This window comes from Salmo salar, chromosome 04 (genome assembly GCF_965601325.2).
Source record: "Salmo salar chromosome 04, fSalSal1, whole genome shotgun sequence".
Lineage (NCBI taxonomy): Eukaryota > Metazoa > Chordata > Actinopteri > Salmoniformes > Salmonidae > Salmo > Salmo salar.
Window position 1 is genome coordinate 35,667,843 of NC_138294.1, and position 25,881 is coordinate 35,693,723.

At 42.5% G+C, this 25,881-nt stretch overlaps 1 protein-coding gene across 4 annotated transcripts in view; it reads right to left on the bottom strand.

Annotated features, from left to right (window-relative positions):
* cntrob (centrobin, centrosomal BRCA2 interacting protein) overlaps positions 1–25,306 on the bottom strand; it is a 40,340-nt gene extending 15,034 nt beyond the window's left edge. Inside the window, exons 1-16 of one of the 4 annotated variants that reach the window (XM_045716802.2) lie at positions 24,859–25,306; positions 23,963–24,230; positions 23,619–23,808; positions 23,440–23,527; positions 10,963–11,029; positions 10,706–10,835; positions 10,298–10,414; positions 7,079–7,195; positions 6,746–6,844; positions 6,471–6,674; positions 5,997–6,164; positions 5,752–5,858; positions 3,088–3,192; positions 2,854–2,995; positions 2,425–2,599; positions 1,748–1,948 (exon numbers count right to left, since the gene is read on the bottom strand). In XM_045716802.2, the coding sequence (XP_045572758.2) occupies positions 1,748–1,948; positions 2,425–2,599; positions 2,854–2,995; positions 3,088–3,192; positions 5,752–5,858; positions 5,997–6,164; positions 6,471–6,674; positions 6,746–6,844; positions 7,079–7,195; positions 10,298–10,414; positions 10,706–10,835; positions 10,963–11,029; positions 23,440–23,527; positions 23,619–23,808; positions 23,963–24,228 (2,176 nt within the window). In that variant the 5' untranslated portion in view covers positions 24,229–24,230; positions 24,859–25,306. The remainder of the gene's footprint in view (positions 1–1,747; positions 1,949–2,424; positions 2,600–2,853; positions 2,996–3,087; positions 3,193–5,751; positions 5,859–5,996; positions 6,165–6,470; positions 6,675–6,745; positions 6,845–7,078; positions 7,196–10,297; positions 10,415–10,705; positions 10,836–10,962; positions 11,030–23,439; positions 23,528–23,618; positions 23,809–23,962; positions 24,231–24,858) is intronic. The other 3 variants (XM_045716803.2, XM_045716801.2, XM_045716800.2) reach the window with 3 other exon arrangements.
* Between the last annotated feature and the right edge of the window lie 575 nt (positions 25,307–25,881).

Here is a 25,881-nt window from a genome sequence, read left to right on the forward strand (position 1 = left end):
GGCATGGCAAGCGGTACCGGAGCGCCAAGTCCAGGTCCAAGAGGCTTCTAAACAGCTTTTACCCCCAAGCCATAAGACTCCTGGACACCTAGGCTACCCAGACTATTTGCATTGCCTCCCCCCCTCTGGAACGCTGCTGCTTCTCTCTGTTATCTATGCATAGTCACTTTAATAACTCTACCTACATGTACATTTTACCTCAATTACCTCGACACCGGTGCCCCCGCACATTGACTCTGTACCGGTACCCCCCTGTATATAGTCTCGCTATTGTTATTTTACTACTGCTCTTTAATTACTTGTAACTTTTATTTCTTATTCTTATCTGTATTTTTTTAAAACAGCATTTCTGGTTAGGGGCTCGTAAGTAAGCATTTCACTGTAAGGTCTACTACACCTGTTGTATTCGGCGCATGAGGCTAATAAAATTAGATTTCACCCTGGTCACACCCAGGGCAGCATTATCGTATATTTAGCTTAGGTTGCAGAAGAGACAATTGTGTTAGTGTGTGTCATTGTGTGTTAGTGTGAGTGTATATTTGGCTCTGGTAGCAGATAGATGAGGGCAGACAAAATTGTGATAGTGTGTTAAGTGTGTATTAGTGTGTGTAAGAGTGTGTTGGCATTACTGTACATTTTTTGGCCCCTTGTGGCAGAAGGATTCAGGGAGACTGCATAAATCCAATTCTGACATTAACGGATTAGAGGTGAGATGACTATTAGGCTACTGCACAGTCATGTCACACACACCCGAATGTGTGAGTGTAATACCTACCAGTGGAGGCTGCTGAGGGGAGGACTGCTCATAATAATGGCTGGAACGGAGCTAATGGAATGGCATCAAACACGTAGAAATCATGTGTTTGATGTGTTGAATACCATTCCACCTATTCCGCTGCAGCTATTACCACGACCCTGTCCTTCCCAATTAAGGTGCCACCAACCTCCTGTGATACCTACACAACACACACACCTGAGTTCTTGTCAGGTTGGTGGTTTCTGGCTGTGTGTGTGTGTGTGTGGTTGGTTCTTCTATCCTTGTGGGGACCAAAAATCCCCAAAGGTTCCCGCATGGAAAATTCTCCCTCGTGGGGACATTTCCCACATCCCCATGAGGACAAATGCTATTTTAAAGTCAGTGGTTAGGTTTAGGGTTAAAATTAGGGTTAGGATTACAATGAGGGTTAGGGGTAAGAGGTTTAGGGTTTGGGTTACAGGTTAGGGTAAAAAGGATTTTGAATATAAATTCATTTTAGGTCCCCACGAGGATAGAAGAACAAAACGTGCACGTGTGTGTTTGTGCCTGCGAACACGTGTGTACCCATCATGTTGTGATTGGGGGGGGGGGAAATGTGACAGTTAAAATAAAAGGATACTATTTTTGACGATATATATCGTATTGTTTGGACTATAATCGCAATATTATTTTTGCGGTAGTTCGCTGTACTTGGACCAAAACTCCAGTATTTTTCCTTCATAGCCTGTTCTCCATCTTTTTAAATAGGGAGACAATTTGTTTTCAGCACTTTTATTTCAATGACTGATCAAAACTTGTTTTCTCATAGCTCTCTTTTGTCCCTCAGCAGCAGACATATGATGAGCAATATGATTGGAACAACAAATCGCAATAAAATCACAGTATCGGCACCAAAGTATCGTGATAATATCGTATCGTGAGGTCCCTGGCAATTCCCAGCCCTACCGTCATGTTGGTGGTTTCTAGCTGGACGTGTGTGTGTGTGGGTACCTGTGATGTTGGTGGTGTCTAGTTGTGGCTCCAGAAGGTTGAAGGAGAGAGTGTGGTTCAGCACGCTGAGGTTTCCACTCTCTTCTCTACCTGCCCCTCTCTCCCATCTTCTCTCTCTTCCCTCTGTTATCGCTCTTGCTTCACCCTCTCCACTTAATTCCCCTCTCTCTCTGGAGAGTCGGAGGACCACTGCTTGAGCGTCTGGTGAAACAAATATAATAATTATACTAACAAAAATATAATAACAACAATAACAATAGAGAAAGCACTTCTCTCAACTGAGACACTGCAGGACTCTACAGTGCAACCATTACACACACTCTTGGGCCGGTGCAAACCATATTAATGTTTCATGAGCACATTTTCAAAATTATTATTGAGCTTTGAAATCGCTAAATAAAAGTGACTGACAAAAAATATGGCAATGGGGGCTTGTGGATTTGCCACCATTTACCTTGAAAGTGTTGTTTATGTGTGTTTTTCTCAGCATGCAATGTTTGATTTGAATGTAGTCTCACAAGTCAGACATCAACACCGTATTCTTGGGAATAGAGAATCCGTGCTTGATCTCTGGCACCGTTTGAAGGTTTAAGAAGCTAGCACTTTCAGGATTGAGTGGTCCAATCAGTGAGTTTAAGCAGAGTGGTTTAAAACATTAAAATGTTCCTATTGATTACCTTGTGCCAAGCGAGCAACTTTCTCCCCCTCCTGCTCTCTCTGCACCATGTGCGTGTCAGCTGCAGCTCTGTACTGCACTGTAATGTGTGAACTAGATGATGGTTCCTGTAGTGGATGTTGGTTCATCCAGTCTTTGGGCTCGTACCACAGCGAAGGAAGAGAAGACCCTTCTGCCTGCAAAACAAACACACAGGTACCTCTACTGGCTGGCTCAGAAGGCTGTGCCTTGACCATTGAAAAAACGGATGATAGCAAATCAACTACACCACAAGCCTAATTCAAGAGTCCCATAAGCATAGTTTTTGGCATGCTACACCGAACCAACATTAGCAGAGGCAGAAAGCAAAAGTGTAAGTCAGTATCTCTCTTAACAGGAGGTGACAGAAATAATCTGTGTGGAAACACTGTTTGAGTGTGAGTATGTGTACCTGTGTGCTGAGCAGTCTCAGTGCTTCTGTCCAATGGGAGCGTAGTAAACTCTGCAGTCTGCTCACAAGCTCCTCTCTCTGCCCTTCGAGCCTCCTCCTGCTCTCCTCCAACAAAGCAGACTGCTGCTTGGAGTGGGCCAGCCTGACACACACACAAAATGGGCAGAAACCACTACAAATGCAAAAACCAACCTGATGTGATAAACTTTCCGTGTGTGTGTGTGTCTGTGTTACCTGGTCTGGTAGTCCTGGGTGAGTGTCAGTGTGTGCTGCTGTTGCTGCTGTAACTGGGAGGAAAGTTCTCTCTCATGGCGAGCACTCAGATCCAGCAGCTGATTCCTGAAAACACACGTCAAACACTGTGGAAGTGTGTGTGTATGTGTTTTCAAGTTTCAATGTCACATGCACAAGTACAGTGAAATGCGTTTCTTGCAAACTCAAAACCCAACAATCAATAACAATGTGATACTATATAAAACACACGAGAAATAAGAAGTATGAAGAACACAATAAGTAAGTAAATAAGCGTACTATATAAAGGGACAGTTCCAATAGCATATTTACAATGTGCAGGGATACTGGAGTGATGGAGGTAGATATGTATAGGGGTAAGGTGACTAGGCAACAGGATATAAGACAACAGAGTAGCAGCAGCTTGTATGTGAGTGGGTGTGCGTAGTCACTATACATGTATGTGCATATTATGTGTGAGTGAACAGATGGAGTGAGTGTGCACAGACAGTGCAAAAATAAAGTTAACTCAGATAGTCCATGTAGCTATTTTGATAGCTATTTATAAGTCTTATTGCTTAGATAGAAGCTGTTCAAGAGCCTGTTGGTGTCAGACATGTTGCACCGGTGCCGCTTGCTATGCAGAAGCAGAGAGAGTAGTCTATGGTTTGGGTGGATAGAGTCTTTAGCAATTTTCCGGGCCTTCCTTCCACACTGACTGATATAGATGTCTTGGATAGCAGGGAGCTAGGCCCCAGTGATGTACTGGGCTGTCCGCACAACCCTCTGTAGCGCCATGTGATCGACGGCGGTGCTGTTGCCATACCAAGCAGTGATACAGCCAGTCAAGATGCTCTCAATGGTACAGCTGTAGAACGTTTTGAGGATGAGGGCCCAAGCCAAACTTTTTCAACCTCCTGAGGGGGAAGAGGCGCTGCCGGGCCTTCTTCATGACATGTTTTAATTCTTTAGTGCTTTGGACAATGAGGAACTTGAAGTTCTCGACCTGCTCCACTGTCGATGTGGAGTACTTCGTTTCCTGTAGTCCACGATCAGCTCCTTGGTCTTAAGGGAGAGGTTGTTGCTCTGGCACCACACTGCCAGGTCACTGACCTCCTCCCTGTAGGCTGACTTGTTGACGGTGATTAGGGCTACCACCGTCGTGTCGTCAGCAAAGTTGATGGTGTTGGAGTCGTACGTGGGAGTACAGGAGGGAACTCTGTTTTGAGGGTCAGCATGGCAGAGGTGATGTAGCCTACCCTCACCACCACGGGTCGGCCCGTCAGGAAGTCCAGGATCCAGTTCCTGAGGGAGGTGTTCAGACCCAGAGTCCTAAGCTTGGTGAGCTTATTTACAATGACGGCCTACACAGGCCAAACCCGGACGACGCTGGGCCAAATGTGAGAATGAACAGCATTCTCACATAGGTATTCCACTTATCTAGGTGGGTGAGGGCAGTGTGTAGAGGATCTGTTGGAGCGGTATCACTTACATTTGACATTTTAGTCATTTAGCAGACGCTCTTATCCAGAGCGACTTACAGTAGTGAATGCATACATTTCATTTCATACATTTTATTATTATTATATTTTTTTTTCTGTGCTGGCCCCCCGTGGGAATCGAACCCACAACCCTGGCGTTGCAAACACCACGCGTTGCAAACACCATGCTCTACCAACTGAGCTACAGGGAAGGCTATGCAAATTGGAGTGGGTCTAGGGTGTCTGGGAAAGTGGAGTTAATGTGTGCCATAACCAGCCTCTCAAAGCACTTCATGATTACAGAAGTGAGTGCTACATGATGGTGATCACAGACTGGGACAAGGAGAGGTTGAAAATGACTGAATATGCCTGCCAACTGTCCTGCGGATGCTCTGAGAACACGCCCTGGAATACCGCCCGCCTCCACGGAATTGCAGATGTTGCCCTGATTGAAGACCTTTCTCATGTCGGCCTCGGAGAGCGAGATCACCCAATCCTCTTGGTCGGGGAAGGCCCTCACACCCGTCACAAAGTTGTTGTTGTCAAAGCATGCATAAAATGCATTGAGTTTGTCTGGTAAAGAGGCATCGTTGGGCAGATCACGGTTGGGTCTTCCTTTTTAATCCATAAAGGACGTCCGCCTGCCACATGCGGCGGACGTCGGAGGCTGTGTAATATGATTCCACTTTATTCCTATATTGTCTTGCTCATTTGATGACTCTGCAGAGGTCATAGCAGGACTTCTTGTACTTATTCCTGTCCATGGCCGTAGCTTTAGGGGTGTCTATGATAGCTGTGTGTGGTAGCCCCGTCCTTTAGTTTAGCACCAACATCGGTGTTAATCCAAGGTTTTTGATTGGGGAAGCAGCGAACCCTCACCGTGATGCATTTTCTAATAAAGCCTGTAACAGAGGTGGTTAGCTTATCAATGTTATCGGCACAGTCTCAAAACATATTCCAATCAGCGTTAGCAAAGCAGTCCTGTAGCATAATCTCTGTTTCTGGTGACCATTTCTCAATGGAGCAAGTCACGGGTACTTCCTGTTTTAGTTTCTGCTTGTAAACAGTTAGCAGGAGTACAGAGTCATGATCTGATTTGCCAAATGGTGGACGAGGGAGGGCCTTGCTTGTGGGTAAAATAACTGTGGTCTAGGACTTTACCACCCCTAGTGGCGTTTGTGTGTACCTGTGCTGTTCTTTCAGGGCAATGTGTTCCTGCTGTAAAGCTGACAGTGTCTCAGTCTCCTGTTTCAGTTTAACTTCCAACTGAGAACGCTGGGCTTCAAATCGGGCCTACACACACACACACACACACACACACACACACACACACACACACACACACACACAATTTTGTAAACAAACCCCCAACTTTGTTAACAAACCCCCAGAGTCATAAGATCTTGTAAACACAGACAAATAGATGTGTACCTGTTCCAAAGCCCAGTCCATGCGCTCTGTGTCCCCCTCTCTCCGAGCCTCCAGTTTCTCCTCCTCCAGCTGTAGCAGTCTCCCCCTCACTTTGGCCAACTCTCCTCTCACCTCCTCCAACACCTGTCTTACCTCCAACAAATGCTGCTCCTCTCGCTGCTTGCACTCCTACAAACAAACGCATGCATGCGCACACACACACAGGATGGGGTCAATTTAGAATTTTGGAATTAACTCCAATTCAAGATGCTTTGAGTTTTTTAAAGGACATTGATTCCATTAGGTACGCTTCATACGCAATTAAAAAAACGCTTCATACATGGAAATACTAGTTAGAGACTGCTGTTAGTTGCTAAATAACAGACCAGAGCTGCTTTCAAGGCTTCCGTTTGCGGAAAACATGTTTCTTAGTAACAATTTCAGTTGAGTGATTTAAACAGACATTCCAAAATGTTGGACATGAGACAAACCCACCCTCTCCTCTTGCAGTTGATTGGCTAGCTGGACTGTCTGGTCCTCCAGCAATCTTCTCTCATTGGCTGTTTGCTCCTGGAGGCAGGTCAGAGCAGCCTGGGCTTCCTGGGCCTGTAGATGCAGCCTGTCTCGCTCCACACACAAGAGCTCATACTCACGCCTACAATCACACAGAGACCCTTCCAACTCCACCAGCCGCAGCTCCTACACACACACACAGTCAGATAGGTGTAAATTATAGTGCGAGAGAATGTGACTGTGTGTGTGTTACTCACCAGCTGTCTGTTGGTTCTCTGTAGTTCCTCAGTGTGTTTCTGCTCTTGCTCCAAGGCCTCGGCAACCTGAGCCAGAGACTGCTCTAATTGACCAAGGGTCTGGAAAATACACATGCACGCACGCACACGCACGCACACACACACACACTATATACAGTCCTATGTATATGTGATGATAACAAAAGCCAATGACAGTCCCGCCACTTGGTTTGGTATAAAGATGTGGGATGGTGGTGTGGAAATGTAACCACTGTCAAATTCAAACAGAGGTATGGATGCAAGGCAGCAACATGTTAAATCTTTGTTGGCACATAAATACTGTGTTTGTGCTACCTCTTGCTGCTTTGTATGTCGTCTCTCCGCCAGCTCCTTCTCTTGCTGTAGTCTCTTCACTCCCTCACTCTTCTCCTGCTCATGTTTCCTCCAGCCTTCAACCACCTTAGCCAGGGTCTGATAGATACACACACAGGTTATTAGTAATATATGGTGACTGCTCCACCTTGGCCTCTGCCAAGGCAGCAGCTGCTCTTCCTGGGGTCCAAACACACCAAAGCACCCACATTATATAAAAAATAAACATTTTTATTCAATACTCTAACTCCTTGGCTATGGTGATGTTCCTCTATCAACAAAGTCATGTAGAAAGTAAAAAAAGGGTAGTGCTGCTTGATTTAATTTCTTGTGCAAGCTGTTTTAAACATGAAAACACCCAGGTTCCCCAGGATTGGCAATAATCACGTCTGAGTGTCATATTACAAAATGCTAACATCGGCAGAAAGACAAAGATCAGCAGTTAGCAATGCTTCTTAAATGCAATTATTTCCACAGTGTAAAACAAAATATAAAACAGTGAACTACCGTAATTTCCGGACTATAAGCCGCAACTTTTTTCCCATGCTTTGAACCTCGCGGCTTAAACAATGACGCGGCTAATATATGGATTTTTCCCGCTTTCAAAATGATTTTCTCCAAAAAAACACATTCTGTAACGTGCTCAGTTTTTTGGCAGCATGAAGCTTTCATTAGACCAATGAAATTGCCGAACGGGTTAAGGTCAAACAACTTTTTTGTTTACTGTTTAGATTAAATCGAGCGCTCTCAAACTTCCCATCATTCTGATTACGGTAGTCATTTTGTCACCAACATCATGGCAAAGACATGGAGAAATGCATATGATGCAGCTTTCAAGTTGAAGGCGATTGATCTGGCTGTTGGAAAAGGAAATAGAGCTGCTGCACGGGAGCTTTATTTTTTGTTACAAGCAGTGTTTCGTTAAAGCCTATTTATTTTTGTTACAAGCCGTGTTTTGTTAAAGCCTATTCATTTTTGTTACAAGCCGTGTTTCGTTAAAGCCTATTTATTTTTGTTACAAGCCGTGTTTCGTTAAAGCCTGTGTAAAGTTAATTTGTTTCAATGTACCGGTAGGCACCTGCGGCTTATAGACATGTGCGGCTTATTTATGTTCAAAATAAATAAAACATTTAAATTCAGTGGGTGCGGCTTATATTCAGGTGCGCTCAATAGTCCGGAAATGACGGTATGTTTGTAATGAATGAGCTAAAGATAAAACCCTACACCACCGCATATCCACTACACAACATTTTCAATACCACCATACAACATCACAATGTGTGCGTAAGCATGTGTTTGTACCTGTGTCTCTCATTCAAGGGTTTCTTTAATTGTACTACTTTGTACATTGTAGAATAATAGAGAAAACATAAAAACTATTAAATAACACATATGGAATCATGTAGCAACCAGAAAAGTGTTAAACAAATCAAAATATGTCAAAAGTTAATTTGTGGAATTTCTTTCCTTAATGCGTTTGAGCCATCAGTTGTGTTGTGACAAGGGAGGGTTGGTACATAGAAGATAGCCCTATTTGGTAAAAGACCAAGTCCATATTATGGCAAGAACAGCTCAAATAAGCAAAGACAAACGACAGTCCATCATTACTTTAAGACGTGAAGGTCAGTCAAAACGGAAAATGTCAATAACTTTAAAGTTTATTCAAGTGCAGATGCAAAAACCATCAAGCGCTAGGATTAAACTGGTTCTCATGAAGACCACCACAGGAAAGAAAGACCCATACTTACCTCTGCAGTAGAGGATAAGTTCATTAGAGTTAACTGCACCTCAGATTGCAGCCCAAATAAATGCTTCAGAGTTCAAGTAACAGACACATCTCAACATCGACTGTTCAGAGGAGACTGCGAGAATCAATGGATATTAAACAGGTGAAAATCTGTCCTTTGGTCTCCCTTCAAGAGTGTGCTCCTAATCTCAGCTCGTTACCTGTATAAAAGACACCTGGGAGCCAGAAATCTTTCTGATTGAGAGGGGGTCAAATACTTATTTCCCTCATTAAAATGCAAATCAATTTATATATGTGTTTTTCTGGATTTTTTGTTGTTGTTATTCTGTCTCTCCCTGTTCAAATAAACCTACCATTAAAATTATAGACTGATCATTTCTTTGTCAGTGGGCAAACGTACAAAATCAGCAGGGGATCAAATACTTTTCCCCCCCTCACTGTATCTCTTTGGTCACCCCCAAAGCCAATTCCTCCTTCGGCCGCCTCTTCTTCCAGTTCTCTGCTGCCAATGACTGGAACAAACTACAAAAATCTCTAAAACTGGAAACACTTACCTCCCTCACTAGCTTTAAGCACCAGCTGTCAGAGGAGCTCAGAGATTACTGCACCTGTACATAGCCCATCTATAATTTAGCCCAAACAACTACCACTTCCCCTACTGTATTTATTTACTTTGCTCCTTTGCACCCCATTATTTCTATTTCTACTTTGTACTTTCTTCCACTGCAAATCTACTATTCCAGTGTTTTACTTGCTATATTGTATTTACTTCGCCACCATGACCTTTTTTGCCTTTACCTCCCTTATCTCACCTCATTTGCTCACTTTGTATATAGACTTATTTTTCTACTATATTATTGACTGTATGTTTGTTTTGCTCCATGTGTAACTCTGTGTTGTTGTATGTGTCAAACTGCTTTGCTTTATCTTGGCCAGGTCGCAATTGTAAATGAGAACTTGTTCTCAACTTGCCTACCTGGTTAAATAAAGGTGAAATAAATAAATACAATTTAGAATTCAAGGCAGACTTAACCAGCATGGCTACCACAGCGATACACCATCCCATCTGGTGTGCACTTACTGGGACTATCATTTGTTTTTCAACAGGACAATGACCCAAAACACACCTCCAGGCTGTGTAAGGGGAGTGATGGAGTGCTGCATCAGATGACCTGGCCTTCACAATCACCCGACCTCAACCCAATTGAAATGATTTGGGATGAGTTGGACCGCAGAGTGAAGGAAAAGCAGCCAACAAGTGCTCAGCATATGTGGGAACTCCTTCAAGACTGTTGGAAAAACATTCCAGTTGAAGGTGTGTCCAAACCTTTGACTGGCACTGTAGATAACACCCATCCTAAAGATTTGCATGTGTGTGGGAAAAAGAGAGCTAGAGAGAGAGAAATAAACAGAGAGAGCGCAAGAGTGTGTATGAGTGTAAGGTGTGTCCACACCTTATCAAGCTGCTCGATCATGATGTCCTTCTTCCGGTCAGCTGATATAGCGAGAGCCAATCGTTGCTGCAGCTCCAGAGCCTTACTCTGCAACACCAGCACCTGCCCCTCACACTGCTAGAGACACACATAACGTCACAAACCTGCAGCCCCTGCCCCTCACACTGCTCCAGACTAGGGTTGTCCCGATACCAGTATTGGGATAGTGGTACCATGACAACCCTACTACAGACGCACAGTTACACACCAGGCAGCACCTGCCCCTCACACACACATCTGCCCCTCATACTGGCACATAGAGGGGCTAGACACTGACCAGGCTAGAGCAGGCTAAAGCAGGGCTGATCATCAGGAATTGGAAGGTATTGAGGCCAAAGAATATATCAGGATCAGTGTGTGTGTGTTTACCTTGCGGCTGGTCCTCTCCCTGTCTAGGTTCTCCCTAAGGACAGTGGCTTCCGAGGAGGAGAAGACACCGTCAGAACGCAGATGAAAAGAATACCGCGGGAACAACTCCTCTAAACCTCCTACCCCACCACTGGAGAAGAAAATAAGAAAAGTGCAATTTGTTTTACATTTAGTGAAATATGTACCGACAACATAGCTATTATATAGAACACAAAAAGGTATTGAAAAACTAAAATAGAGAAGATGTGTAGTGTTACCCGAGTAGCTGTGAGGTGCTGTCACTGTTAAATGACTGGTTGGGACTCTCTGTAACACTGCTGCCTCCTGCAGGACAATACAGGGAATACCATATTGGCAAAGTTTGTGTGTGTGTGTTTGTGAGAGTGGCGTGTCTGTCTGTCTCCTTTTTCTTCAGTGTGTGTAATCCATTCCCTGAATCCCAAATACAAAATCAGCCCCTACCCCCTTGGCACAGATCTAAGAGGATTGGATAGGTGTAAGCAATATGGTGGTGGTTCCACCTAGGGTTGGGCGATGTCAACCTTTGTCCTATCGTGAATATGTTCCCATAAAACATTGTTATATACGATGCGATCACCCCCCTAAAAGTGTGCTAAAACTACAGTTGTGCTACAGCGCAAAATAAAATGCAACTGGACGAATCATGGCGAAAGATAATGTTGTTGAAAGCCTGAGCAGAGGCTAAATGAAGGCAACGGCAAATCTTTTCTAATATTCCTTTCTTGTGGAGGAGCAGAAAAGGTTTGTGTGTGGCGCACACATGATGCAGCAGTGACCGATGAGGAACAGGCTGTCTTACCGTAGTGAGCTAGGTTATAGGCTACAGGCTGGATAGAAGCGGTCTATAGTAGTCAGAACTGGATAATAACATTGTTTGTTCCACCTTTCATAAAGCTTTGTTTGATCTTTCATAAAGCTGTGATTGAGAATAGCCTAGTCTATGGACTTTAATTCTTGTTATTTTTGAAAGCCACAACTTTAGGACAACACCTTCGTAGGTTAGAATATTTGGGAAATAAGCTAGTATTGATAAGTTAAAGTTATCTTAAAGCTTTTATGATAGTTGGAGAATAGGTTCAGGATATCTGCAGGTCCCATGAAATTGAATTTAACCTGTTGGGGCTAGGGAGTTTTTGTGAGTGGTCAGGCAGGGAACACTGACACTGGAGCGTGCACGAGAGGAATCCATTTTTTTCTTTCTCTCTTTGAACGAATACAACGTCGCCCGGTTGGAATATTATCGCTATTTTACGAGAAAAATCGCATAAAAATTTATTTTAAACAGCGTTTGACATGCTTCGAAGTACGGTAATGGAATATTTCGAAAGTGACCTCGGATAGTGACCTCAACGCACGAACAAAACGGAGCTATTTCAATATAACTATGGATTATTTCGAACCAAAACAACATTTGTTGTTGAAGTAGAAGTCCAGGGAGTGCATTCTGACGAAGAACAGCAAAGGTAATCCAATTTTTCTAATAGTAAATCTGAGTTTGGTGAGGGCCAAACTTGGTGGGTGTCAAATTAGCTAGCCGTGATGGCCGGGCTATCTACACAGAATATTGCAAAATGTGCTTTTGCCGAAAAGCTATTTTAAAATCTGACACCGCGATTGCATAAAGGAGTTCTGTATCTATAATTCTTAAAATAATTGTTATGTATTTTGTGAACGTTAATCGTGAGTAATTAAGTAAATTCACCGGAAGTTTGCGGTGGGTATGCTAGTTCTGAACATCACATGCTAATGTAAAAAGCTGGTTTTTGATATAAATATGAACTTGATTGAACAAAACATGCATGTACTGTATAACATAATGTCCTAGGAGTGTCATCTGATGAAGATCAAAGGTTAGTGCTGCATTTAGCTGTGGTTTTGGTTTTTGTGACATATATGCATGCTTTGAAAATGGCTGTGTGATTATTTTTGGCAGGGTACCCTCCTGACATAATCTAATGTTTTGCTTTCGCTGTAAAGCCTTTTTGAAATCGGACAGTGTGGTTAGATTAACGAGAGTCTTGTCTTTAAAATGGTGTAAAATAGTCATATGTTTGAGAAATTGAAGTTATAGCATTTATGAGGTATTTGTATTTCACGCCACACGATTCCACTGGCTGTTGACTAGGTGGGACGCAAACGTCCCACCTTGCCCAGGGAGGTTAAGACTTAACACCTTTTTAATGCCACTTAGAATGCAATTTAATAAAAATGTTGAGGCCTGCATGCGCCACACAACTGCCTATATTCCTTTCTAGAAAGGAGCCCATGTTGGCAAAAAGTTGTATTTTTAGGGTTGGCTCTTTCACCAAAGGCTACAGCCTACATGGCTCATATCAGGCAGGTGTGCTATTTTAGCAATGAGCATTCTCCTGTAGCCTAACGGATGTTGTAGCATACTGGCTAGACTATAGATGGCTGAAGCATGGGGTTTCCCAATGGGCTAATCATTCACTAGATAAACTAAGTGGTCAAAATGTTTCCTTTGATACCAATATCAGCTTAGAATGATAATACCATAATGATACCACTATGAAAAAAATGCCTTAAAGTCAAATATACAGCACTGTTACTGTATAAAACGTGGTCAACTCTAAATCCGGAGAGCTAGCAGCCTTTTGATCCAGCACTGCTCAAACACACCTGAGTCAGCTCAACAAGTTCCTGTTGTGCAGTTTATTTGTTGAAGCAGGTGTATAAAAGAGTAGGGCTGGAACAAAAGTCTACACAACCAGTAACTCTTGGAGGTATTATGCTATAACATTAGAACATTGGCCTACAACCAAAAAGTAAAAAAAGAATTCCCTCATTCAGTGAATCTGGTATCAATGGCTATACTTTGAAGCCAAGTAGCTAAGCGTGAGGACTCTAGAATGACTTTTTCCAGTGCCAAGTAAGACATGGAAGTAGTTAGCTATTTCATCTAACATCTTCAGGGAAAGCATGACCAATATTTTGATTTGCAACATGTCAAAATAGGATCCAGAATAATATATTTTTGGGCTCTTTAGATTCGTTTGCCTGCATTTAGTTTTTTATATTGGCCTAGGCTTTGCATATATGCTACATAATTTACCACCTGAATAAGTGGGAACTCATAAAACCACTACAGTGCCTTCAGAAAGTATTCCCTTTACTTTTTCCAAATGTTTTTGTGTTACAGCCTGAGTTTAAAATGGATTGAGATTATTTTGCCATTTACATTATGGGGTAGGCCAAAGTAGAATGTTTTTCTTTTTTTTAATATACTAATTAATTAAAAATTAAAAAGCTGAAATCCCCATTTATCTTTAAGGTCTCTCAGACAAGCAGTGCATTTTAAACACAGATTCAACTACAAAGCCCAAGGTTTTCCAATGCCTCCTTGGCACCTATTGGTAGATGGGTAAAAATAAATGAAAAAAGCAGCATTGAATATCCCGCTCAAGGATTTCGCCATGAGACCAATGGTGACTTTAAAACAGTTACAGAGTTTAATGGCTGTGATAGGAGAAAACTGAGGTTAACAACATTGTAGTTACTCCACAATAGGCCTCAGCGTGGGCAGTGAGCCCAGACTTCCAGCTCAGGCGCTCCAGTTGGCAGCCAGCTTGCTTCAGGGCGCGGAGCTCAGGGATAAACCAGGGGGAGGAGAAGGAAACGGGTTTAGTTTGGATTGGGTCCAGAGAGTTGAGGGAGACAGAGCATTGTTTGAATTGAGCAGCTAGTTCACCAGGTGTGTTGGGGTGTGGTCAAGGGGCAGGGAATCACAATTGGCATCAGAGTTGGAGGAGGTCAACAGCTTTGATGTTATGGAAGGAGATAAGGCATTTGTCAGTGTTGTAGGGTGAGTATGAGGGGAGAAATTAAGTATCTTGTGGTCAGATAGTGGGAACAGAGAGGGGAAAATATTAGTTAAGTTGAGGCCAACAGAACAGATGAGATCTGGTGTGTGTCCCTTGATGTGAGTGGGAAAATGTACATGTTGGGCAGTATTGAAACTGAAGTCCAGAACAGCAATGAAAGAGGCAGGTTTTGAGTTTGATGAGTCCACGTAAATATTCACAATCTCCAAGTAGGGGGAGAGTGGGACAGCAATGGTGAGTAGTCCAGACAAGAATGATTCATTAGCTTTAGGAAGACGGTACACAAGGATAGTGGTAATAGAGCTGGATGATTTGTAAGCAATGTATTCAAATGAGACAGTAGGGACAGCGTTTAGTTATTTTGATTTGGAGTTACAGTATACAGTACTGCAAGGCCACCACCACGGCTGGTGGAGTGGAGGTGACACAAGTAGCCATAACCAGCAGGAGCAAGCGTCCCACCTAGTCAACAGCCAGTGTAATCCCGTGGCGCGATATTCAAATACCTCAAAAATGCAAAAACTTCAATTTTTCAAACATATGACTATTTTACACCATTTTAAAAGACAAGACTCTCGTTAATCTAACCACACTGTCCGATTTCAAAAAGGCTTTACAACGAAAGCAAAACATTAGATTATGTCAGCAGAGTACCCAGCCAGAAATAATCAGACACCCATTTTTCAAGCTAGCATATAATGTCACATAAACCCAAACCACAGCTAAATGCAGCACTAACCTTTGATGATCTTCATCAGATGACAACCCTAGGACATTATGTTATACAATACATGCATGTTTTGTTCAATCAAGTTCATATTTATATCAAAAACCAGCTTTTTACATTAGCATGTGACTAGCATGTGACTAGCATTCCGACCGAACACTGCCGGTGAATTTACTAAATTACTCACGATAAACGTTCACAAAAAACATAAATTATTTTAAGAATTATAGATACAGAACTCCTCTATGCACTCGATATGTCCGATTTTAAAATAGCTTTTCGGTGAAAGCACATTTTGCAATATTCTAAGTAGATAGCCCGGCATCACAGGGCTAGCTATTTAGACACCCACCAAGTTTAGCACTCACCAAAGTCAGATTTACTATAAGAAACATTTTATTACCTTTGCTGTTCTTCGTCAGAATGCACTCCCAGGACTTCTAATTCAATAACAAATGTTGGTTTGGTCCCAAATAATCCATTGTTATATCCAAATAGCGGCGTTTTGTTCGTGCGTTCAAGACACTATCCGAAAGGGTAAATAAGGGTTATGAGCACGGCGCATTTCGTGACCAAAAAAATTCTAAATATTCCATTACCGTACTTCGAAACATGTCAACCGCTGTTTAAAATCAATTTTTATGCCATTTTTCTCGTAAAAAAGCGATAATATTCCGACCGGGAAATTGTTTTTTATTACAAAGAGAGTGAAAGTAAAAGTATGCAATCCCCTCATGCACGATCCTCAGTCTAATGGCCCTCTGATAGAGCACTTGCCAAACGCGCTAATGTGTTTCAGCCTGGGGATGGAATTACATCGTTCAGCTTTTTCCCGCCTTCTGAGAGCCCATGGGAGCCGTAGGAAGTGTCACGTCATGCCAGAGATCCCCTGTATTTGTTAGAGATGATCAAGGAGGGCAAGAAATGGTCAGACAGGCCACTTCCTGTAAGGAATCTTCTCAGGTTTTGGCCTGCCAAATGAGTTCTGTTATACTCACAGACACCATTCAAACAGTTTTAGAAACTTTAGGGTGTTTTCTATCCAAAGCCAATAATTATATGCATATTCTAGTTACTGGGCAGGAGTAGTAACCAGATTAAATCGGGTACGTTTTTTTATCCGGCCGTGCAAATACTGCCCCCTAGCCCCAACAGGTTAAGAGAAAATAAATCACTTGGTTGTTGCCAAGTTTCAGTTAGGAGGAGGAAGTCTAGCTTGTTGTCAGATATTAGTTCATGGAGCAAGGGGGCTTTGTTCATTGATCGAGTGTTGAGGCGAGCAAAGTTAGTATTGTGAGACAGAGGTGAGTTTATGGATAATGGAACAGTAGGTTGAAGGGGACGTAGGTAGTCATGGTTTACTGTACAAGATGGATTGGAAGTAGGGCGTGAGTGAGACGAGAGAGAGTTAATGTTGCTACCAGTAGTATAGTTGACACCAGTGTCGACGTGAGCCACGATGCAGGTAGCAGCGTCTACATAGGATGCCCGATGAGTGGGAGGAATAAGGACGTCATAGGAGAGCCGGAGCCGATAGTTATTATTCATGCGGCAAAAATCAGGGGGGAGTAGAAATTTGGTTGGAATAAAACAGGGAGTGGGAATCCATACTATTCCAGGGCAGAGAGCAAACAGGAGGAACAGAGGAGCCCATGGGCAGGTGCATGACAGCGATTTAGATCAGCAAGCCAGAGCCCAACTAGCCTACTCTAAACAAGCTAGCACTAGAACCCACAGTCAAAAACACGTCAAACACAATCCTCGCCAGCAGAGCAAAAGAAAGAGAGAGCGGAAACCTAAATGAGATTGACGGCAGGAGTCCATGCGATGGCAGAAGAGTGGAGACTGGGTAGGGAAGCGCTTCAGTGGAGGCCCTATAACTAGCCAGAGAAAAAGCAGGTGGAGAAGAGTGGAGCCAGGTAGGTAGAAGAGTGGAGCCAGGTAGGGAAGCGCTTCAGTGGAGAGGCCCTATAACTAGCCAGAGAAAAAGCAGGTAGCGGCAGGAGCTACACCGGGCCGCAGGAGAGTCAGAGGGAAACCCGATAAGTATTCCAGAGGGAGGTATGGCGAGGCACATCCAAAATAGATAAATTCCCTAGGCAATAATCCAAAGGTGGGTCAGAGAACCAGGAGGCCTGCGATCAGAGGAAGAATACAGGCAAATGATCACAGCAGCGCAATCCAGACTCCGAGGGAGGTTAACAGTCAACTAGAAAACTAGCTTGCACTAATAAGCCAAGGTTGTCAAAGTCACAGAACTCTGGTAGGCCTACTTTAATCTGGTTACTACTCCTGCCCAGTAACTAGAATATGCATATAATTATTGGCTTTGGATAGAAAACACTAAAGTTTCTAAAACTGTTTGAATGGTGTCTGTGAGTATAACAGAACTCATATGGCAGTCAAAACCCTGAGACAAATCCTAACAGGAAGTGGAAATCTGATGTGTGGAATCACTTCAAAGCCTTTGCCATGGAAACACACAGGGACTTATTAATCATTTAGCACTTCCTAAGGCTTCCACTAGATGTCAACAGTCTTTACAAAGTGGTTTGAGTCTTCTATGGTAGAAACTGACCCAAAGAGAGGCTTGGGAAGTTGGTCACAGGGGGAGGGCCATTACTACTATTACGCGGGCGCCCATGGGAACCCTTTTGTTCCGAAACGTTTAGTAAGACAATGCAATCGTCCGCCTTGAATATTATTGAAGCTCTGGTTGAAAAAGGCCCTAAAGATTTATGTTATACAATGTTTGACACGTTTGAACGAACGTAAATATATATTTTTTGCACATTCGTGACGACAAGTCCCGCGCGCTTCAGTACATTATGAGTAGCCTTCGGAACGCGCTAACAAGAAGGAACTATTGGGACATAAATTATTACGTTTTTCGAACAAAACTACATTTGTTGTGGACCTGGGAACCCTGGAAGTGCCTTCTGATGAAGATAATCAAAGGTAAGGGAATATTTACAATAGTATATTTGATTTTAGATGGTTCCAAGATGGCCCTAACATGTATCGTCTAGCCTATTTTTCTGAGCATACCACGTCGTTTATTGCAAAGTGTGATTTCCCAGTAAAGTTATTTTTAAATCTGGCAATGCGGTTGCATTCACGAGATGTTAATCTATAATTCTTTGAATGACAATATTACATTTTAACAATGTTTTCAAATAGTAATTTTGTAAATTGTAGCGCTGTTTCACCGGAAGCATTTGAGGGAAAATATTTTCGGAACGTCACGCGCCGATGTAAAATGCTGTTTTTATATATAAATATCAACTTTATCGAACAAAAAAATGCATGTATTGTGTAACATGATGTCCTAGGAGTGTCATCTGATTGTCAAAGGTTAGTGCTGCATTTAGCTGTGTTTTGGGTATTTGTGATGCATGCTAGTTGCTTTGAAAATGGCAGTGTGATTTTTTTTGGCAGGGTACTCTCCTAACATAATCTAATGTTTTGCTTTTGCTGTAAAGCCTTTTTGAAAATCGGACAACGTGGTTCAATTCAGGAGAGGTGCATCTATAAAATGGTGTAAAATAGTCATATGTTTGAGAAATTGAAGTTATAGCATTTATGAGGTTTTGTATTTCGCGCGACGCAGTTCCACTGGCTGTTGACTAGGGTGGGACGCAAGCGTCCCACGTTCCCAGACAGGTTAATAAGCTTACCCCTTGTGTGGTGTTCATGCTGTTATTCACCCAATGTTCGCAGCTGTAGCCAGTCACCAGCTTGTCTAAATGGTCCACCCCTCCTTTTGTGGCATTATAATCCATTATTCTTTTTTTTTTTTTTTTTTTTTTTTAATTCAGGGCACTCATGAGTACCACATTTTCCCTTTCTTTGGCACGTAGGACACTAGGGACACGTCGGCCGTGAACACAAATTTATAGGAATTGATAGACCTGTTCTGTGTATTCAACAGCTGAGGTGGCAGTTTGGCTTGTTTTTTTGTACTGTTCCTACAATCTTCAGCTTCCTCTTGAGGAGCTCCTGTCCCAGCTTGTGCGAAAGTAAAAAAGTTATTGCATGTGATGTGGCCATGGAGTCCGTGTTGCTGACGGGCTGGTCATGGGACTGGCTGAGGGTCAATCTCATCCTCTTCTTCCAACTCACTGTCAGAGTACGAATTGACAGACACATGATCCTCACATTTGGAAAATTGTTAATCTTCCAAAGTGGAAGACACTCCTCTCTCTGCAAAAAGTATTTTTAAGGGCCTCTGAGTAGAGATTATTTTTGCCATACTGATTGATTGTGGTAAGGAGTCACACATGCAAAGCTATTTACTTTTTGTGTTCCTCCCCTAATTTGCACCTGGTTGAGGTAGTGTGGGAAAATACTTTATTTTGATACATTGTGAAAAATTCAGTATTGTAATAACATTGTGCAGGTTCCCACAAGACATTGTGTAGTCTCACACACTACAAAAAGGTAAAGAGTGTGAGAAAAGCAGAAGACAGACAGCACCAAGAACCTGTTGAAACAGCAGGCCCAGGGACGAGGAAATACAATTAATCCTAGTAAAAATTCCCTGTCATAGGTCAGTTAGGATCACCACTTTATTTTAAGAATATGAAATGTCAGAATATTAGTAGAGAGAATGATTTATTTCAGATTTTATTTATTTCATCACATTCCCAGTGGGTCAGAAGTTTAAATACACTCAATAAGTATTTGGTAGCATTGCCTTTCAATTGTTTAACTTGGGTCAAACGTTTCCGGTAGCCTTCCACAAGCTTCCCACAATCAGTTGGGTGAATTTTGGCCCATTCCTCCTGACAGAGCTGGTGTAACTGAGTCAGGCCTGTAGGCCTCCTTACTCACACACGCTTTTTCAGTTCTGCCCACAAATTTTCTATAAGATTGAGGTCAAGCCTTTGTGATGGCCACTCCAATACCTTGACTTTGTTGTCCTTAAGCCATTTTGCCACAACTTATGAAGTATGCTTGGGGTCATTGTCCATTTGGAAGACCCATTTGCGACCAAGCTATAACTTCCTGACTGATGTCTTGAGATGTTGCTTCCAATATATCCACAATTTTCCTGCCTCATGATGCCATCTATTTTGTGAAGTAAACCAGTCCCTCCTGCAGCAAAGCACCCCCGCAACATGATGCTGCCACCCCCGTGCTTCACGGTTGTGATGGTGTTCTTCGGCTTGCAAGCATAACCTTTTTTCCTCCAAACATAACGATGGTCATTATGGCCAAACAGTTCTATTTTTGTTTCATCAGAGCAGAGGACATTTCTCCAAAAAGTATGATCTTTGTCCCCATTTGCAATTGCAAACCATAGTCTGGCTTTTTTATGGCGGATTTGGAGCAGTGGCTTCTTCCTTGCTGAGCGGCCTTTCAGGTTATGTCGATATAGGACTCGTTTTACTGTGGATACATCAAATCCAATTTATTTATAAAGCCCTTCTTACATCAGCTGATATCTCAAAGTGCTGTACAGAAACCCAGCCTAAAACCCCAAACAGCAAGCAATGCAGGTGTAGAACTTTTGTACCCATTTCCTCCAGCATCTTCACAAGGTCCTTTGCTGTTGTTCTGGGATTGATTTGCACTTTTCGCACCAAAGTACGTTCATCTCTAGGAGACAGAGCGCATCACCTTCCTGAGCGGTATGACGGCTGCGTGATCCCATGGTGTTTATACTTGCGTACTAATGTTTGCACAGATGAACGCGGTACCTTCAGGTGTTTGTAAATTGCTCCCAATGATGAACCAGACTTGTGGAGGTCAACAATTTTTTTTCTGAGGTCTTGGTTGATTTCTTTTGATTTTCCCATGATGTCAAGAAAAGAGGCACTGAGTTTGAAGGTAGGCCTTGAAATACATCCACAGGTACACCTCCAATTGACTCAAATGATGTCAATTAGAAGCTTCTAAAGCCATCACATCATTTTCTGGAATTTTCCAACCTGTTATGGCTAGGGGGCAGTATTTTCACGGCTGGATAAAAAACGTACCCGATTTAATCTGGTTACTACTCCTGCCCAGTAACTAGAATATGCATATAATTATTGGCTTTGGATAGAAAACACTCCAATGTTTCTAAAACTGTTTGAATGGTGTCTGTGAGTATAACAGAACTCAAATGGCAGGTCAAAACCTGAGAGATTCCTTTACAGGAAGTGGCCTGTCTGACCATTTCTTGAACTTCTTTGCCATCTCTATTTTTTACAAAGGATCTCTGCTCTAACGTGACACTTCCTACGTCTTCCATGGGCGCTCAGAGCCCGGGAAAAACATGAATGTCGTCATCCCAGCCCCAGGCTGAAACACATTATCGCCTTTCTCAAGTGGCCGATCAAGGGACTGTGGGCTTAGGCGCGTGCCCTGGCCGCCCCCGTCTTTGTGATTCTTCCTCTGTTTGCAGAAAAGGAGATTCCCTGTCGGAATATTATCGCTTTTCTACGAGATAAATTGCATAAAAATTGATTTTAAACAGCGGTTGACATGCTTCGAAGTACGGTAATGGAATATTTAGAATTTTTTTGTCACGAATTGCGCCATGCGCACGACCCTGATTTACCATTTCGGATAGTGTCTGGGACGCACGAACAAAACGCCGCTATTCGGATATAACGATGGATTATTTTGGACCAAACCAACATTTGTCATTGAAGTAGCAGTCCTGGGAGTGCATTCTGACGAAGACAACAAAAGGTAATCAAACTTTTATAATAGTAAATCTGATATTGGTGAGTGCTAAACTTGCCGGGTGTCTAAATAGCTAGCCCGTGATGCCTGGGCTATGTACTTAGAATATTGCAAAATGTGCTTTCACCAAAAAGCTATTTTAAAATCGGACATAGAGTGCATAGAGGAGTTCTGTATCTATAATTCTTTAAAAAATTGTTATGCTTTTTGTGAACGTTTATCGTGAGTAATTTTGTAAATTGTTAGCAAATTCCCCGGAAGTTTGCGGGGGGGTATGCTAGTTCTGAACGTCACATGCTAATGTAAAAAGCTGTTTTTTGATATAAATATGAACTTGATTGAACAAAACATGCATGTATTGTATAACATAATGTCCTAGGTGTGTCATCTGATGAAGATCATCAAAGGTTAGTGCTGCATTTAGCTGTCTTCTGGGTTTTTGTGACATTATATGCTAGCTTGAAAAATGGGTGTCTGATTATTTCTGGCTTGGTGCTCTGCTGACATAATCTAATGTTTTGCTTTCGCTGTAAAGCCTTTTTGAAATCGGACAGTGTGGTTAGATAAAGGAGAGTCTTGTCTTTAAAATGCTGTGAAATAGTCATATGTTTGAAAAATTGAAGTTTTTGCATTTTTGAGGAATTTGTAATTCGCGCCACGCCTATCATTGGATATTGGAGCAGGTGTTCCGCTAGCGGAACATCTAGATGTAAGAGGTTAAAGGCACAGTCAACTTAGTGTACGTAAACTTCTCACCCACTGGAATTTTGATACAGTGAATTATAAGTGAAATAATATTTTTGTAAACAATTGTCATGCACAAAGTAGATGTCCTAACCGACATGCCAAAACTATAGTTTAACAAGAAATTTGTGGAGTGGTTGAAAAATAACTTCAACTGTATATGAATGGTTAATGAGTAATAGGCCTGTGGAAATATTGAAAAATGTAATATGACTTACCAATGATAGTTGCACTTCTGATTATTCTATTTACATAAATGAATACTTTGCTTGTGACTGACAGATAACAAAATAAAGAATGTCAAAGTGGAACTACATTGTGGCCTTGTTTGGTAGATCTTCGTTTACATTTGGACTTGGGATGTGATCCTAGGCTTGAAAAGGTTGGTGACCACTGGGCTATAGCAAATAGGAATAGGCAAATTAGAATGTCACTTGTCCTGCAATACTTTTTTTACTACACGGCACTAGTCAAGTTCAAATACGCTAAACCATCGTCTGTCACATGTCGTCACCGTAGACGATGGCTGTCAATCATCGTCAATAGATAATGCCATCATATCGCCCAACCCTAGTTTCACCTCCATCTTGCCCTCTGACAAGTCAGGCGGATTTTTTTGCCATATTGTGGATATCCATCCATTCCTCTACGATCTGTGCCTATGGGGGTACAGGCTATGGGCTATGGGTTGATTTGGGATAGAAGGAGAGTCTCCAGGGTCTCACCCTCTGTCTCCAATTTGGGTGTGCTTCTCAGCATGGTTTGAAGGTGAGCTCTGACATTCTCCATGTCCTGGATATGTCTCCTGCCATTCTGCAACCAACATACCAACATGAAGTCACACACACACACACACAGTCGCACACATACAACAAACATGTGTCGGATGTAAGGGGTTAGTTACAGTGAGTCTGTTGCTGTAGTCCACACTGGTCTGGAGATTAACACCCATCTCCTCTACCAACACCCTATCTTCCTCTCCCTCCTCCTCCTGTCTCCCCCCGGGGGAGGGGGTGTGGAGATTCAGGGGGGGTCTAGCCTTACCCCCTCCCTCCCCCCCCAGCCGAGGAGAAGAAAACTGAAATGACACCTGTCTGGAGACAGAGATAGTTAAGAGCGAAACATGACACTGGCCGTCAACCAGTCTGTCTATTTGCATTTTGAAAACCCAGTCTTATTTCTGGGCAAGAGGGGGGTGAGGTTGTTTCTGGGAGCATAGGGATTGTTTCTGGACAGGGCCAGGGTTACCTGTGAGTGTGGCCTGGTGATGGTTGACCTTTGGCATGGAGGTCTCGGGTGAGTTGCAGCGAGGAGTAGAGGCGAGCTTTGACCTCACAAGATTCATCCCACGGGGAACGGTGCGAGGAAGGCCAGGAGCGGATCAGAGAGGGGGAGGGGGGGGCTAGTTTAGAAAGGGAAGCAGTGAGGAGGGAAATGGGGGGAGGAGAGGTGGGGGCTGATATAGGCAAAGGTTCTTTGTCACTTAGTAGTTCTTCACACCTGGTTGATGCCATCCCTAAACAGAGTAAACACAGTCAGTGTAGAAAACACTAAATCAGTCAAAGAGATTCTGTACAATCACCAACCACATGAGCTAGTTACGGTTCATAGCTAACTAATGTTAGTTGCTTATGTTCACAAACAATAGCTTTCGCAGTGAACTCATTCGTCAGCTAACGTTACTTAGCTAGCAAACTAACTAACGTTAACTGTTGCAGTACATTTGATTGCTCTAAAAAAAGTTCCTATTTAATTCGCAAGTTAAATAGCAACAAAATAAACCAAATAATTAACGTTAGCCAACTTAGTGAGCAAATAAGACTGAGGTAATGTTAGCCAACTAACGTTAAATAGGCAATTTTGATGCCGTTTGTTTGTTGTGGCAATGTCGTTAGTCCAGCAACAGGAAAGTGACTAATCCTAAGAAATGGCTGTATAAAGTTATGACGACAGCTAGCAATATATGGGAGACCAACAAGTGAGATATTGCTAGCAAATAGCTAACTAGCTATACATCTTCAAATCAAGCTAGCGTACTGTAGATCATAGTGACGCATAACGGTAAAACAAACTCAGCTAGCTAACAAGCGTCATTAGTTTAGTATGACTCTGGTTAGGCTAACAAGAACACAATCCCACCCTACCTTTCGGTTGAGAGTGGCTGTGTACGTTCCCGCTACCACCGGAAAACTCCCGGGCGCGAAAAGGTAGTGGATAGCTAACTACAGTACCAAGCTATTCTTCAGTGGTAGCTTCTAGCTAACGTTACCAGAAGGCTATCAACATCTAGTCCGTATATAGATGCTCTTTGGTACAGTACTAACGTTAGTTAACGGGGAAAAAAATAAAAACTCCCGGGGCCTGATTTAAAAAAAAAATCATTAAAAAAACCGCGCTTGGCTGTGTTAACTAGCGGCACTTCGCTTGTTTAAGATACGACACGTCTGGTATTAAAGTCCACACACCAGTAGTTTCCTTCTTCTTCTCTGGAATAATGGCGTTCGAATGTGCATGCCGCCACCTACTGTGCATGTTGAAAGTATATCCCAAAACCGGAAAATATTTGTGGAGGTTGGGGAACCTTCATACAAACAGCTGTGTAAAGTACTCAAGTAAAAATGATTTAAAGTACTACTTAACAGTGGCGGAACTAGAGTTTTATACATGGGGTGGCTAGGGGGTGTCCAAGGCTACTTCAGGGGTCCATATGTAACAGGGTTGGTTATGTTTCCACTTGCCTCAAAAGAAAGGTGTATTCAATGTTCAAGCATTCTTATTGGTTGGTTCAACTCTGATGACAATAAGGCGTGTTGTGATTAGCCCCGCATGCAGATAGGGGGAGATCGCATGAATACATCTTATGATTGCTGATTAGAGGTAGAAGTGATAATTCACTTACATTTACATTACATTACATTTAAGTCATTTAGCAGACGCTCTTATCCAGAGCGACTTACAAAATGGTGCATTCACCTTATGATATCCAGATAAGATAGCATTTGTGTGTTACATAAATTGCACAGTTTATTTACAAAAAATTATATTGACAAAAAACACACTGCAATTTGACATACCAGGTATCAAACAGAAATGGACTTGAAAAATTAAAATAATTTTGATGCCCATCAGTTTTACAAACTTACTGTATCATATTTATGCTCATATAT